Source organism: Coturnix japonica, chromosome 5, assembly GCF_054131305.1.
Source record: "Coturnix japonica strain WE chromosome 5, WE-NBRP24, whole genome shotgun sequence".
In the NCBI taxonomy this organism is placed as follows: domain Eukaryota; kingdom Metazoa; phylum Chordata; class Aves; order Galliformes; family Phasianidae; genus Coturnix; species Coturnix japonica.
The window spans coordinates 3,854,294-3,870,987 of NC_140667.1; the positions used below are offsets into that span (position 1 = coordinate 3,854,294).

Sequence of the window (16,694 nt, forward strand, 5' to 3'; positions counted from 1 at the left end):
GAAAAACAAGTCTGATTCTTTTTCTTTTGCGTGAACATATGTACTACTAGAATTAATCTTTTGAAAGCCATAAATTACTTGGAGTAAAATCTGTGCTACTAAGCAGAAAATCTATCCTGCTGAGGAAAAAAAAGTATGAGTTCTTCAGTATAATATCTGGTTTGGTGGGAAAAGAAGGGGGAAGATTTTTCAGCATCACTATGGTGTATTTTGGCAGGCTAGTAAATGATAGGTTTGATTTGCTATTGTGAAAATAATAATTCTGAATTTTGGATTTACAATAAGGATTGCTCAGGCATAAAGAAATATGATGCAAAGTTTCTACTGCTCCCAAGCAATCTTTTTCTTTTCTATGGGAATGATGTGAGTTATACTGAAAATGGGCTTTTCTTCTGCTGATGTGGGAACTGGAAGTGGCACAGAGTGCTGATCAGTAATTCCTGAGGCTGGAGTTTGTTTCAGGGACATCTGGAGTACTCACTGACCAACTCCCTATTTGATATTCTCTCCTTACCCTTAAAAATATCATCATGCCATATCTGTTCAGCGCCAAAACCAGTAGCATGTTGAACAAAGTTACCATGCCTTAATGATTTTAGTTTACCCATGAGACAGAGTTAATGTCTTCGGTGTTGCATATTTATGGTTCTGTTTTGTGTATTTAAATTTGCATCAATTTGTTTTTACAGTTGTAAATAATAATAATAAAAGGTCTGTGCTATTTTTTTCCAGTTAGGATAATAATATTTATTACCATAATTAAATTTTGGTGAAGAACAGTAGAAGGAACTCAGCACTTAGACGCAGGAATTTTAGCTTTATTTTAAGGAATATTTTCCAAATAAACATGCCTCGTTCTTTAATGCTGGAGTTAAATCAGTTTGCATTTGGAGTCGTAAGTGAAATTTATTTTCTCTTATTAACTTAACTGAGCTTGACTGTGGCTTTCCCTGTTTTTTCACTGCAGATATTGATGAGTGTGCTGCCAAGATGCATTACTGCCATGCTAATACTGTGTGTGTTAACTTGCCTGGATCCTATCGTTGTGACTGTGTCATGGGATATGTCCGAGTGGATGATTTCTCCTGTACAGGTGAGCTCAAACATTAATATCAGTGTTGCTCTCTATCGTGTGTAGTATTTGGTTTCTGTTTAGTCTCTGGACCACAACAGCTATATTCTATTTGGCCTTTTTCACAGTTGAGGGTACAAGTGGTGTGGGGTTTATTTTCTCCCTGTGATGCCCAATGGGATTAACTGGCAAGTGGCTCAGGAAGCCCTGCAATAGGTGTAGAGTGAGTGCTCTTGTCATCCAGGACAGGGTCCCTTCACATCCCACCACTTGTGTGTGAGGTGGGCAGCTGCAGATCAGATCATGTCAGGTTCACAAGCACCGATGTGTCTATCACCTCAATCTGTAGCTCCATTCCTGTTTCTTCATGGGAGAATAACTTGTCCAAACCATTGGAACTTGCTTAATTATTTAGCAAGAATGTGAAAAGGATACGTTTGCGTGGTGAGAAGAAGTAATGTACATTAACTGGAGTTTAAACTGGGCAATGAATTGAAGCAAAAAATTATCCAGGAGGAAAAGTTTTATAGTCAAAGTTGAGATAAATATGTGAGGACAAAACTGATGATGTATTGTTAAGTGGCGTGAATAGTGTTAATACTGAGAAATAATATCTTCAGATCAGTGTCATGTTATTTAGAGAAGAAACGGTGCAGTGTGGTCAGCTGTGACAACCAACAATCTAATTATGCCTTTTTAGTGTAGCAAAATGATTTGGAGGTAGTTGGATCTCCTTTCCAGCTACAAGTTTTTAAGGGACTTTCCCTGGCAATTGTTAAGAAAGAAGTGAGAAGCTACTGAAATGCTTTGGCTAATTGTACCTAACTGGACAGCATCTTTCAATCTCAACCATCAAAAAAAGGCTGATTATGGGATTATTTTGGTGGTGCACCTGCCTGGTAAAGAATGAAAACATCAGACAGATTTATTGAAATGGAAATAAGCAAACTTGACACGATATCAGGTTTAGAATTGCGCTGGGTGCGCTATTCATTCAAGTGAAAAGATGACACAGGAGTATTCAATAGGAGAATGATTTCCAGCCTGGAATAATTATATTGTAATACATATGTATCACAAGTCCTCTTTAGGGGAAGGTCGTAGGAAATGTAGGCTTTCGGGATGACAGCATGTTTTGTAGCTCTGATTATGTAGTTTAAAAAACTTCAGGAAGTTCCTGCTCACCTCTTGAGAGATGCTGATACTAAATAGCTGTATGTAAGTTTTTTCTTGTTCTTTTATATGCTAGGAAAGATTCAGAACTTAAGTTTTGTTCTCAGTGTGTGCGTCATATAAAGTAGCGATTTTCACTGTGATGGGGAAGGCGTTTTTGATAGTTGACACTTGCTTTCCATATATGTATTACTAGTTTCCCAATGTTCCTTTCCTTCCATCGAGGCAGTATCATTAAGCATGCAAATGGTTTAGAAAGCAGGATATTTGTGATGTACAGAAAAGCTGTGAAGAGTAGTAAGACAAGTTAAATGAATGTGCATACACAACAAAAATCCAGAATGGATGTAACTGAGAAATAATGGAATGAATGAGGTAAATATTTCTCGCAACTTTTATTGTCATGCTAAAGTGACTTCTCTTTTCTTGACATCATAGATAAAAAGCACAGCAAGTATATAACATAATTGAGGAGAAGCTTGGTTCATTGCCAGATAATAGTATGTTACAATAATAAATGTTATTTAAAATAAGTGTGCAATAGAAGAGAAATAAAACAGGTGGGAAATACTTAACTAGATTCCCCACATGCTGGCACCAATGTATAGCAGGCACGAGCGAAACAGATTATTGCTATAACTCCATTTTATTTTATTTTTCTCTTTGTTCAAACTAAGTGAAAAATTATTGTGTCACTGAAGTATGTATTTGGGGACAATAATTTGTTGAGATGACTCTAATTCATAAAGGTGCACAGTGTCTTCTGCTGAGGCAGGGGCTGTTGTGAAATGCTTGTATTACTGGCCATCCCCATGTTTGCTGGCCCTTGTGGTCCAGTGGCTCATTGTCAAAAGTTGAATAGCAGTGATATGTGGAAGCCATTTATTTTGAGCTGAATAAGGCATTTCAGTTTGCAGTTGGGAGGTTTATCTTTTCATAAAGAAATTAAGGGAATATTGAAATGCTGGGGCAGTTTGGACACAACAACATTTAATTTGAATGGAAATGTTTAATTTGCCTGTTGATGACTATTAGGTATACAGCTTCCTGTGAATTTTCTCATAGACCTTCATGCTTTTCAAACAAACTTGTACTGTTTTGATGCTGTTGATTTTCATAAACCCCCCAAAGATTTGTTGAATAATGTTTCTAAGCCCTGATAGTAAGAACTGTGAAGAAGGAACTTCCATCAATATGGCAAACAGCTGCTGTATTGGAAACTGTGCTGAGTGCATAGAGAATGCTGTTACGGAGACACAAGTGTAACTAAAATAATACTCTGAATGAATGCAGAATTGTGTTAAAATCTGAAATATCATTTAAAATGAGGTAATGAATATTAAAAATTAATATAAGTGTCACCGAAGCAGACGACCTGGTGAGCAGAGGTTCACCCCATGGCATTTTCTGATAGGTTAGTCAGCCTGGCAGTCGCTTTGACCTACATTCACCAGGGAAGATACATTAATAATGTTTTTGTGCTTTCCTTTTCCTGGAGCTTTGAGCTCTGAATGTTAATTAAGTTGTTCGGTGGAAGACAGTTTTATTAAGAAAGTCACCCTTGAATAGGAAACTTCTTTCAATCTCTCCCAGTGACACTGACAGGTTGTTTATCTGTTCTCTGGTAAATCACAGTCTTGGTCTTTCTGAAAATGGCAGCAAGATTTGTTGCTCCAGATGCTCTCATTTACTAGAAACTACTGATTTAAAGTATTTTATTGACTACCTCAGGCTTATACCTTGCTTGCTTGTTGAGAAATTAGTTTTTTGATGGCTTTCTTCTTATGTAGCGGTTGGGCAGTTTGTTTCAAATGTGTGTATGGTTTAATGCTTTTTTTTAAATTTATTTCATTTATTATTTTTTTTTAAAGTATTATAAATTCTGAATTAAAAACTGATATTTTGGTGGGCTGCATCAGTTCTCTCGTAAGATTTTGTAACTGTGTGTCAGTTCTTCTGTAGTTCGGAACAACAAGGTATAGTTTCTTTGCCCCGCTGTCATTGAATCAAGTTAGCAAATGCTGTGTTATATTAATTAGCACTAAGCTGTCCACAGTAACTAGATATATTGTGCTGAAAGAATGGGCAGATGTAGAGTTCTGTGAAATATACATTCGAATGGGAGGAAAAACAAGCAACAACGTTCTCCTGCTCTTTCCTTCTTCCCCTCTTCCATCCAAGAAAGGTAACTCAACTGCAGAAATTTCCCGCTGTGGTCGGGGCAAAAATTGCTCAAATTGTTTGCTATCACTGAAATTGATGCCTTGAGAATTTTGATGCTGGAATTTACCTGTCAGGTTCAAGATGGTGTATTTGACCCCATAATAATACTAATAATGCAGCAAGCTTCGCAAGGGTGAAGTGGCAATCAGGGCAGGTTGCTGGCCTCTCATCCAGAACCACTGCATATGTCTGAAAAGGAAGCTGTTAGGTAGCCAATTGATAATATAGTCACTCTGAATGAAAGTGCTCTTACTGCAATCCAATCTACTGACACTCTTTACTGCCTCTTTTTAGTGAACCGAATTAGCATTCAAATAGGAAACTTTCGTGTGTGTGTGTGTGTGTGTGTGTGTGTGTGTGTGTGTGTGTGGCACTTGGATTTTCCACACACTGCAAAGTCTTGCTTGCTCTCAGAGGTCAATAAAAAAATGTTGCCACAGTTCATGTGATGGCCAGAACAGATTTGTCTGCTAGCTGGAAACCTGAATTCTGGGTCAGTAGGCATACAGGATAGGTCTGTAATGGGATAGTTTTCATGCTCTTTCAAGGGAAGCACATTCTTTGGATGTTCTAAAGCATCTTGTCTTGCACTAGATGATTTTAAAAGAAACATAATGAAAATAGAAATTGGATTTAGGTCATAGTTGTGTGTCACCATTTATAGATTAGATAGCAGATGTTTAGTATGGTGAGTATTACTGGGGGTAAGTACCTCAGTGAGATCTGAACTTTTTTTTTGACACTAACACATAAAGTGCTCTGAAGTATTCCCTATTATCCTTCTATGATCTTGATTTTTGTGCTTCTCTTCTTGTTGCAGCTTATCTTCAGGGCAACACTTGGACATTTAGAAATGCATTTGGAAATTGGTCTTAAGTCGGAATGAATGGTTGGTGCTAGGGTTGCATTAATTCAGCAGGCATGAAATAACTCTGATTCAAGCCCCTTCTTTCCTGAGGTCTTTATGTGTTGATTTTTAAGAGGCTGGACAGGAATTGTCTCCTAGATTTAGGTAGTTTTCTTTTGTTTCAACTACAGTCAATAGCATCTCTGTTCCCAGAACTGTGAAGGAAAACATTGTTTAGTTTCAGGTGCCTTGAAACAGAGAAACGTTTGTTTGGAGTCCCTCAGAGGGCTGTTGGCTGAGTTCAGCAGCAGGAAATCTATGCACCAGTGAGTATTGTCTGCATCAGAGAACATTTCTTTGCTCTGCAGGACAAGTCAGCAGACAACTAGAAGAGACAACTAGAAGATTTCTCAATCTAGCAAAACAAAAAGAGAGTGAATGCTTGTCAGGTGACTGATACCTGCATGGAACTTGACACAGAACTCATCAGCTCCAAGGAAAGCTTTCAATTGCTTTCACTTTGTCATGAGTGAAGTCCTGTACAGAGAGAACTAGCACGCTAGTGCCGTGTATAATGATTTATAACGCTACTATTGCAACAACACTGTTATTATTTACAATAATATTAAATGGAGCTGTGCTGACGTGGTCAAGTTAGCTTTTTAGTGCATCCCTAGAAGACTGATATGTATTTAGTTGCTGTTTTGAAAAAGGAGATGTTGAAATACAGGGAAGTGGAGTTTCTTGCTCAAACTGAGACAGTTGGAGAGTCTAGGAAATGGAGTCTGAAATATTCAGTATGGGTAAAGCACGGACTTGCACCAAAAATGTTGAATATTTCCATAGGAAATAATAGCAGTTCATTGAAGCACGGTGAGCACAGGCCTTGAGTAACCACATGACCCTCATGTCGTAAATCTTCCCCTGTGCTTTCTTGTTCTCAAGGTATAGATGCATTTCTAATTTGTCCAGAAGATCTGGTAATACTTTCAAGTCTTTCTGACATACCAATTTTCTGTAACTTTATTAATAGTAAAATTAATTAAACAACTGACTGCAAATTGTGCTGGTAGTTATATTTCTTGACTTAGGGACAATTAGTGTAGACTTCTTAGGTGCGGCCATTTGTGCTAGTAGATATGCTATCACATATCATCCCTTTTATTTTTAATTCTCTTAGTCCTTACTCAGCCACTAGGGAAGGCTTGTTTAATCACTAAGCTAAATCTCCACAATTTAAGCCCGTCACCTTTTCTCACATTCTATTTTCAGGTCTTTTTAATATTTAAAATCTCTTTTCATGAATATGCTCTATTCTTCCCATCTTTAAAGTCTATTTTTAGGTTAATGGCTGGACTTATACAGAAGTGTTCCAAGGTTTTTTTATAACTCAATCAGAATGATCTGGGTCTGTGTCTCCCAGATTTGTGGTGTCTCGGAAGCTTTTTCATGTCCAGCTGCAAGATAGTTAATGTGTGTCAAGGAAAGAGCTCTAAAGCATGATCCCCAGGTAAAGGGCACAGTGAGCATGGGTTAAATGGATGACTCAACTTAGGACCGTGAGAAATCATATGGGTGGATCTACTGCCAAAGAATGGTTAGCCAAGCACAATACTGATTCACATATGCATCTCTTACAAAGAAATTACATACAGGGGAAGAGGAGCCCTGAGAGGTGGATTGCAGGAATGCCAAATTCTTACTGCTTTGATTTAAGAACTGACAACTAGGATCAGGGATGCTACTGCTAGACCTCTGGGAAGGCCAGGGACTTGCAGTCTATTACTTTGCATTTGACAGATATTTGAGTTGAGGAGTTCCTGGTGAAAGGCTGAGTGCCATGGTAGATGAGACCAGTCTGCCAAGGAGCAACTAGCATAGCTGTGAAGTGTGCAGCACTTAGCTGATCTGCTGTTGGAACTTGTATTTGCTGCCTGAATATAAGATCTGCAGAATAAGGCCTTTATTTCTGAAACAAAGGAATTATGTAGAGCTTGTTAAGCTCAAAAGAATGTTTTTCATAAAGTTCATGGTGCTTATGTCTGATAAGCTTTTCCCAACAGTGAGAAATATGCATGCCAAAGGTTTTTCTTTTCAATCTGTGTGTATTTTATACTCAAGGAAATAATATATTTATGTTTCTTCCTTCGCTATGATCTCATTTTTGTACCTGTGCTGAATATTTCATGGATGTGTGCATATTGATTGGAGAAAGTTAATATTTTATTAACAGCTATTGATTTTTAAATATCAGTTACTGTGTATAAGTGATCAAAGAATTGCCTTCTGAGCTATCATAGATATGGAAAAAACCTTAGGACCTGGGTTTAATGATGGCAATCTGGTATTTGTTTGAAGTAGCTGGGCTGTGTGTATGTGTGGATGATGAGACAGCATATCTCTTTCTCTGAAGTGTGCAATGTGATCAGGCCTTGTGAGTTCTCTTGTTCTAGTTTTTGGAGCATCTTTGTGTTCTGTCCATCAACAGAAATGTTGTACTATGCGGAATATTTGGAGGTGAATGCCAGCATGCATGATAGCTTAGCTATCCTAAATTAATACCTGAGTTTGTAAACATCACTGAATAAGCAAAAATCTGTTAGTGTTTCACAAGCATTTCAGAGAGGCAACAATTCTAAGGGGTTCAGAGGAACTGCCACTGGCAAGCAGACTTTCTTGGTCCTTAAGAAATACAGCCTTTGGGAGTGACACAGGGAAGGGGAGCAAGAGATGTGCTTTGATCTCTCACTTTGTAGTTAATATCGTCATACTTTCTGCTTCAGGCTTTTTTTTTCTTTTTTTTTTTCCTTTTTTTTTTCTTTTTTTTTTTTTTTGCCGTGTAGTATGAAAATATTCCTATTTAGTTTAATGATTGCATGTAATAATTGCTCATACTGGGGACTGGTGACTCTCAGAAATAACTTCTATTTCTCACTGTCAGAGAAGTTGGGCACAAGGCAAGACAAATGAGTCAGCCTTGCTGATTGTTAGATTAGCCTATTGCCACTTTCATGTGCTTAGTTTTGTTCTTGCTTTTTTTCCTTTACACAGTTAATAAATGAGGTTCATATTTAGAAAATACAGTTTGGAGAGGTTGGGAAAATATAGTTGGGGAAGGCTCTTTTTGCAGAAAACAGGGTTCTCAAGCAAGAGATGATCGCAGAAAGAGAGCCTAATAACCTGTAAGAGTAAAAAAAATATATATTTTTTTCTGTTAATTTCTGGTGAAGAAAAGTTTCCAAATCACAAAATGTTTCCAGGATTATAGAGATCTGGTTTAACCTGCTTTGTGATTCTCATAATGGAAGGTCCTCCTTCACAAAACATAATGTAAATAAACTTTCATAATGCTAACTTCCAATGGACATTTGTCCTTTTTGCTAGTTTTTGGCTTAGGAGCAGAGGAATCCTCTGATTTTTCAGAGCTTTTTTTTTTCAGATAGATTCCTTGGTATCCTAATCTGCATCCCATATTTTACTTAGGCCGTAAATGTCACTTTGCAATAAAGCAGAGACATTCCAAATGTAATCACATTCCAGCACAATGTAAAATGTCATTGTCTTTATTGCATGTGCTGGTATTGTCTACTCCATCCAGAGATAAACGTTCTTCTATTTTGTTCGTTTTTTATATGCTTTTAAGAGTTATGTAAATCCTACACTGCATTATGCAAAATCATCAGTTTTAAGTGATTGAATAGAAAAAGCAAATAGTTCTCAAAACCAAATAGTTCTGCAAAGCATGGCTTTGTAGTGACCAGATGCATTTCCCAATAGAACAGGGAAAAGCAAGAAGTTAGACTCCATCCATTCTTTCAGTACCTTGTATGTCCTTCTTTTCTCTCTAAGTCTTTTTGCCCTCAATGCATCTTCAAGACTCTTTTCAGGTTTGGCAAAGAGCTTGCAGATACAGAGATCTGCAAAGGAAATATCTTGTAGGTGTTCTATTACCTGAGCAGGGAGGTGCTGGCTTATTTTACTCATCAGTGAAGATAGTAAATCCCCACTCCAAGCGACACTTCTCCACCCTCCCTGATCAGTTAATATCTGTACAGATGATGTGGGCTCCTTTGTATTCTTTTCTGTTTTGCTGCTGTTAGAACTGAATTACAGACTGAGACTGTTAAAATGAAAAAGTTAAAGGTGAAAATTGAAAAAAAGAAAAGAAAAAGTAAAATTCTTGGCTGATGTGTGACAGAAATTGAATGTAGTAGAGAGTCGTTGTTTAGGGCACCGGGGCAGTGTGAGATGTATAAGCGTACGTGCTTCTTCAAGGTAGATGCTTTCAGAAGAAACTGAAAGGAATGTTTTTAGAGGCAACAGAACAGCCCTGTCTCATCTGGCATTGATAAATTCTGTCTCCAATTTTGAGTGATGGACTATTTGAGGCTGAATGTTACTGCTACCCATAAAAGACAGTAAGAGGTTTCCTTATTACATAGGTACTGAAGAAATTGTTTTAAAAAGTCATCTTGAAAGACTTAATTCCAGGCAATAGGATTTGAAACATAAATGTTTTAAAAGAAACTTTGGAAACAAGCAGTAGTGAGTTTGGTGAATTTAAAAGTCCTTTAATATTTTGATATGTAAACCACGTAGGCCCTTTTCCAGGGAGCTGACTTTTTGCATGTTTTATCAATAAATAGTCAGATAAGCATTTTTGACTAGCTAAAATATCACTGTAAAAATCAGCAAGGGTTTGTTTTGTTTTTCCTTGTATACTTGGTTTTAGATGGAAATGCTGTATGGCTAAATAGTCAGGTAACAATCAACAGTGAGGCTGCTGAAAGTGAGGTTAACCTGGAAAGCTGCAAGATCCAGAGGCTGGGGTTAGAAATCGTACTGTATGTGCTTATTTAGGTCTAGCGTCAAACTGGACTCTGAGAAAAAGTCTCACTTAAAATTGCAGCTGCTTTTGATTTGTTGCTTTGAGATTGTTGATTTATTAAAAATCATCCGTGTCATTAGATTGCCTGACAGGATCCATAAATTGGATTGGGAACCAAGGGCAGTTATTACTCTATGTGGATTTTATTTCTGTGCTGGAGAAAAGAGGCCAATTAATTCCCTGAAAAAATGAGTTCTTACTACTTTTGAAATATGAAGCTCTCACCTGTTATTTTTTTTTTTTCAGAAGCCCTTAGAGATGTTTGTTTTTCTCACATTATTTCAATGGGTTAATTGCCTTTAACCAAATGTCTGTTCTAATGAAAAGCGTAGTGTGCTTAACACAGTTAATTTGAGATGCTGAGATTAAAACCGATCAGCAAAGTACAGTGAACTTGAGAAACTAGTGTTACATGAAGGTTAAGTGCTTATCATGCTTGGTGAATTCAGACGGCTCTTGAAGAACATTAACAGATCAATGTTGATCCTGTTCTGTAGATGATCCTAATTATATAAGTTTTTGAGCAACAGATGGTATGAGAATAAATCATTACTAAAATGAAAAGCTGTTATACTTGTTTTATTAGCATGGTGCAACTCATGAACTGTTAAGGTTTGTGTACTAAATAAAGCAATATGTAGTAGTTCTTCATAGAAACTTAAGACTAATTAGACTTAAGAACTAATTAATTCATAGGTAAGATTTTTGTAAGGCGATGAGCTGGATGCTGCTGTAGCCCTGTATTGGCTCTCCAGTCAAAACCAATACTTTTTAGGCTGAATGTGAGCTTGCAGTGTTAAGCATCTGCTAGAGATTTTTTAGTTCCTTCCCTTTTTGAACATTAGTCTGGTTAGTGAGTTGTCAGCAAATCTCAGGCTATATGTAGACTTCACCTTGCTTTGAACTCTTCCATCTCTCCTTTCTGTGTATTGTGTGGGAACAGAAAGCAAGTTTTGAGTAATGACCACTGCTTGTGTTTCTCATCTGATAGCTCTGCGAGCCCCAGAGTTCTGTGCAGAGGAAAGGTCTTCTAACTTCTCAGGTCAACTCTGAATCTTTTATTTATTTATTGAGTTATTTAAATCAGTCTTTGCTTGGGAACGTACAGCTTAAGTCACTTATTTGAACATTTCATAGCTTAGAAGATGTGTTTTTGCAAAGGTGGTATTTTCTTTTTTACTCTACTTTTATTTGTCATTGCTGTTATTACAAACTACTTATTAGATTTTTTTAATAAACATTGGAATTCAATGTGATGTTAACTTTTAGAAGCACGTGTTGTTAGGATGAGACATGATACGTACTACAGGAAGAATAACCCCGAGCTATGCCTCTTTGTCAACTCTGGTTGGTTGTTCACTTGTTATGGCACAGAGTAGCTTGAAATGATAGAGCATACTGCACCTTGTACTTTTTAAGATGTTCTTTGTGGAGACAAAAGGTCTTCTCCATTATTATGAGAAATGAAATAAATTCTGTCCAATTATTTGGTTTGCCTAAAATGAAAGGTCATCATTTTTGTTCATGGAGTGTGTTAAATCTTTATGTACTGCAGCTGAATTAGCCTTTCTAGTGCGAAGGCATGAGAAACCTACTCTTATTGCCTCCTGATGAAGAGCGTGCAAGTCTAGTCTTTAAAGTCCGTGCTGTTCTTCTGTCCTCAATGATGTCTGTACTTTCATCGGTGATTCATAGGTAACCACACCACTGTGCTTTCAGTTTTGTCAAAGAACCAATAGGAAATAGAGTATGAAATACGCTTTGAGGTTTTCCTACTGAGTTAATTTGAATAGTCCTATACTACTGCATGAGGTGATTCAGCTAAACGCAGATAAAGATAAGAAGATCAGCCATCCTGAGTGTGAACTTGGTCTTCTGTCAGCCTAAAATGAGAAGCCAGTAATGAACATAATAAAGTCGTATGAAGGCTAGTGGGTGTGTAAGCCAATCCTGGATTCAGTCTTACCCCCAAAATTATTGAGTTAGTAGTATAATATCCATGATTGTTTATTTTTTTTTTCTAAATATGAAACATATTTTCTTTTTATTAAAAACTGGCACCTTGAACTGCTGTTCATCTAGTATTAATTCTTTGACAGCAAACGTGGTTGCCTCAGAGAAAATGTTTGGCCTCCTTACAAATGTAGAAGGAATCCTTCCATCCTACTAATGATCATTTTCTACCTCGAACCATAACAATCATTAGTTTCATAATTAAATCCTAGCTACTCATGTTATTCATATGTGTAAAAGAGCTTCTGTTCTGAGTGTTACTGGGCTCAGTAGCATCTGAAGTCTTAGACGCGTTCTGTAAAATGACTGTTTATGTCTGTCAGCTCTGATTTTTTAACTTTTACTTTATTTCACTAAGCAAGAGAGCTTTTTAAAGATATATGTTTTAGTGCTGGGAACAAGATCATTTTTTCTGCCTTCTCTTATTGAGTTGATGCACCTTTGTTGTAGCTGCTATTCATTCAAGTACTGAAAACTCGCAGTCTTTTTCATCTTTTCATTTATTTAAAGAAAACAAGCGTGACCTTCCAAGGAAGAAAGTTAAGTAGGTACATGAATATTATAAGGATCTCAGAAAAATAATCATTTTCATCATTTTTATAGTTCACAAGGAGGAGGACAGTTGATGCTTTCTGATTAAATCCCTTCAAATGCCATTTGCTGCTATAATTTCCATCTGTCACAATACCTTACTATCAACGTCTTCATGCTGTAAGCTCTGATATAAAAAATATGATCATTTAACACGATTAAATTAAAACTGTTTCTGGAAATACTGGCAGGTTATTATGAAATATTGCATATAATTAGATGAAATGAACTTAGTATGACTTAAGTTGATCAGGTAGAAGCAAAAAAGTCAGAGGAAAATAACTGCTGGAGAGTATTTAAAAACATCTGCAACAGCATCAGTTATAGAACTATGATACTTCCATGTGAATCCTTCAAGACCCTTCAAAAAATTGTAATATTTTTGTGTATGTTATCATAGTTTTACAATAAAGTGCAAATTATACACAAAATCCAGGATTTTTTTTTACTCCATATATATATGTGTGTGTGTGTGTATATATATATAATATATATATTATATATATTTATATATATATATAAAATAAGAGTGTGCGTGTGTGTGTGTATATAAATATAAATATATATATATATATATATATATATATATATATATATATATATATATATATATATATATATATAATATATAATAGGAGTAATGATATCTCTTGCCCTGCATATAACTTCATTGTGGAGCAGGAAAGTTTAGTGTTAGTAGCATGAATTTCAGCCATTGTATAACACTGATGCCCACAATTTTTCCTATAGTTTCTTGAAATTTGTGTATTAACACAAATGTGTTTTTTGTTTAACAGAAAATACTGTTAAATATTCTGATGTGTTTCATCTCAGTTAATTTTTGTTTGAGTTTTTCCTTTCTGGTGCTCAGTGTTATCTCAGTTTTTTTTTTTAGTATGGGGTTGTACATTAGCTCCTTTTTAGAATATAAAGCTATTTGTGTTCTATTTTATTGATTCATTTGCTTTGTTATTCTGCGTCTTTTATTATTGTCAAATGGAAATAATTAATATCTTATTTCTTTGCTTTTTCATCATTCTGTGTGCAGCTGGCTGAAATTTGAGTTACAAAGCTTCTCCCATTGTATGTGTTGCTCAGAGAGACTCTATTTTCAGGTTTAGTTTAGTTTGTTTTTTTTTTCCCTGTACTGTTGCTTGTCTTCTTTAAATCTTTTTATATTCCAATGCCTGACCCAATGGTTATCAAACCAGCACTGATCAGAGATGCGGTGTTCCCTTTCAGCCTAGATGGAATATGAGAAAAGCCCATCCTAAAATGATGCGGTAATCCTTTTGTAGTTAATGGTCTTCTTTCGATGGCTATATTATTATTATACAACTTACATTGTGACTTTTCAAGCAATAAATGGCACTCAGCAAGCAGCGCAGAATAGTAAGTGTTTCTATTTGAAAGGGGTTTTGAGAACCTTACAAAACAAAGTTGTGGGCTATAATAATGTCAAGTATTTCAAAGGGAATAAACACAAAATATCAGTCTTCCTTGTGAATTGTTCAGAAAGAGAATGGAAAGTAGGAGTGTATTTTAGCAGGATGGGTTAGAAGGAAAAAAATTGACTTGGGATGCAGAATAAGCCATTGGTTTACCCAATCCAAATGTGCTGGTTTCCTGTAGCTGCTTGGACTAGTGACGATTCAGGGGAACACTGCATGGCATTTGTTTCATCTGTAATCTTCACAGTTCTGTCAACTGGCATAAGGGGGCAAATCAGTATCAAAATAAATCCTTTTTCTTTCTTTTTAAATTATTAATATTTATCGATTCAAATTATTATTCATTTTTAACATCTTAATTCAGGGATCTTTTCCTGATGCAATGGTGTGCTTGTCAGCGTTATGCATAGGAGTACTGCTTCTGTTGCTGTAAAATGGAGATTAGATGTTGGGCTCTAAATGACATCCAATTTGTATGTATGGGAGCTCGTGGCTGGAGGCTTCCTCTAGGGAATTCATCACTGTTATGCCGCAGGCCCTGTCTGTGTGTTCAGGTTTTCTAAGGAGTGGTTAAGATGAAAAGTTCCATTGTCCTCTATGGGAAGAGTTGCTTAATTTCTGTAATGCTAATTTAGTGCTGATTGCAGCACTTGTACATCCTTTGGAAAGGCATATACCTCTTTTCTGCAACAGTATTCTTTGTTCACAGGCATCTATCAGCTGTGTTTCAGAAGCAATGCGCAGAACACGGATCATTAATGATTGGCTTTGAGCCCCTTTAGATGGAAATACTAAAGCACTGAAATAATAGCTTTTTGGCTAAACTACGTTCCAACTGTAATTATATCACTGACTTTTCTTGTGCCCGCCCTGTAAGACACCAGTGGGAGCAGCAGGTGGAGGAACTGGGGTATCATTTCCCCTTCCTCGTTATAGGGAAGAATTTATCTGAGAAATAGACAGCAAAGACGTTTTTTTTCCTTGCTGATATTTCATCTTGATATTGGAGGGGACATTTCTTTCTGATGTAGGTTTTGACTCAGATTAAAGTAGTGTTTGTTCTCCCTTGACTTTCTTCATGATGTGGTCAGGCACTGGAATGGACTGCCCAGGGAGGTGGTGGAATCACTGACCCTGGGGGTATTCAAAGAATGACTGGATGTTGTGTTGAGGGCCATGGTTTAGTGGGAGCTATTGGTAATAGGTGAACAGTTGGACTGGATGATCTTTTAGGTCTTTTCCAACCTTGGTCATTCTATGATTCTATGATATTATTTTATGGTATGTAGTATAAAAACATGGAAAATACAGATACTGCTAAAACTAAAAGCAAAAAAGCCAAAAAAGGACGTGCTTTTAGTAAGTTTTATTATTTTTTATTTTACCTGGGTGAGCCAGCCTGGTTAACACTAGAGTGGGATCCAGAAAATATATGCCACTTCATCCCCTAGAAGCACTTGTTTGGTATCTCCACTGTATTTTTGCAGTGCTTTCCATGTTGTTCAATGATTGTAGGTAGCTGAGGTTACTGTCTCTATTCTCCCTCAAATTCTTTGTGAAGTTTTGTTGGAGAAGAGTCACCTTTCTGACATCTTACGCTCTTTTGCATCATTCTTTGCTTGAATTCCTGTTTGACTTTGATAGCAGTAGAATATGTTTGTAGCCAATTTCCTTTGTTTGCCAGTGACTTTTCAAGCATTTGTATTAGAGGTCTTTTAGAGAAGAATATTCTGTTTGAATAAACCTCCATCAACCATGCATCTTCTTTTTCAGCCTTATAAGTGCTGTGTTTGCATAGCTAAGTAATTTGTGTTATTTTTTTAGTGAGAAAAGTGCAAAATAAAGTTGCACAATCCTTATCCTGCAGTTAGTTACAAGAGGCTGAGCAATGCCTGGCACAGGAATTCTGTTTGATCTATCTTTAGTCTCAGCAGAGGCATCTTTACACTGTGCCATGTTTTGCTGTTGTAAGAATGAACAGCTGCAGCCAAAGAAGCTCAGCTTGAGATATAGTCAGGTCTCATAGGACAGGGTTGGTCTAGTGTGACTGATATTACAGTAGAATATCTCCAGGGAAAAATGTAGGTGCTTCTGGAAATGGTGATTCACTAGTTGCCATTCCTATCTACAAATCAAAATTGATTCTGCATAATGAGAGTAAATGTAATGCTAAAGTTGCACGCTTCAAGGGGTAAAATGATTTGATCTCTTCCTTCCATTTACAAATTGTGTGGTATCTTTTGAATGCTGTTGGAGTAAACTGAAGACCCAAGAGGGAAATAGAGACTTCTTTTTCTTTTTAAAGTGCTGAGAGCCCATTTGTCTTAGTTAAACGCACTGGGGGAAGTTAGGTTCAAAGAAAACCATTTGGTAGTTTAGGTGCCTAAATGCTGTGTTAGAAGCCAGTTTTAAAAATGTATTTTTAATAATCTCTGC

General features: G+C 36.6%; 1 protein-coding gene across 5 annotated transcripts in view; it reads left to right on the forward strand.

Annotated features, from left to right (window-relative positions):
- Nucleotides 1–16,694, forward strand: part of NELL1 (neural EGFL like 1) — a 240,186-nt gene that overhangs the window by 117,777 nt on the left and 105,715 nt on the right. For 4 of the 5 annotated variants that reach the window (XM_015863431.3, XM_085549860.1, XM_085549861.1 and 1 more), the window contains exon 13: nt 968–1,093. The exons of the other annotated variant lie outside the window; for it this stretch is intronic. In XM_015863431.3, the coding sequence (XP_015718917.1) occupies nt 968–1,093 (126 nt within the window). The remainder of the gene's footprint in view (nt 1–967; nt 1,094–16,694) is intronic. 5 annotated transcript variants of the gene reach the window in all.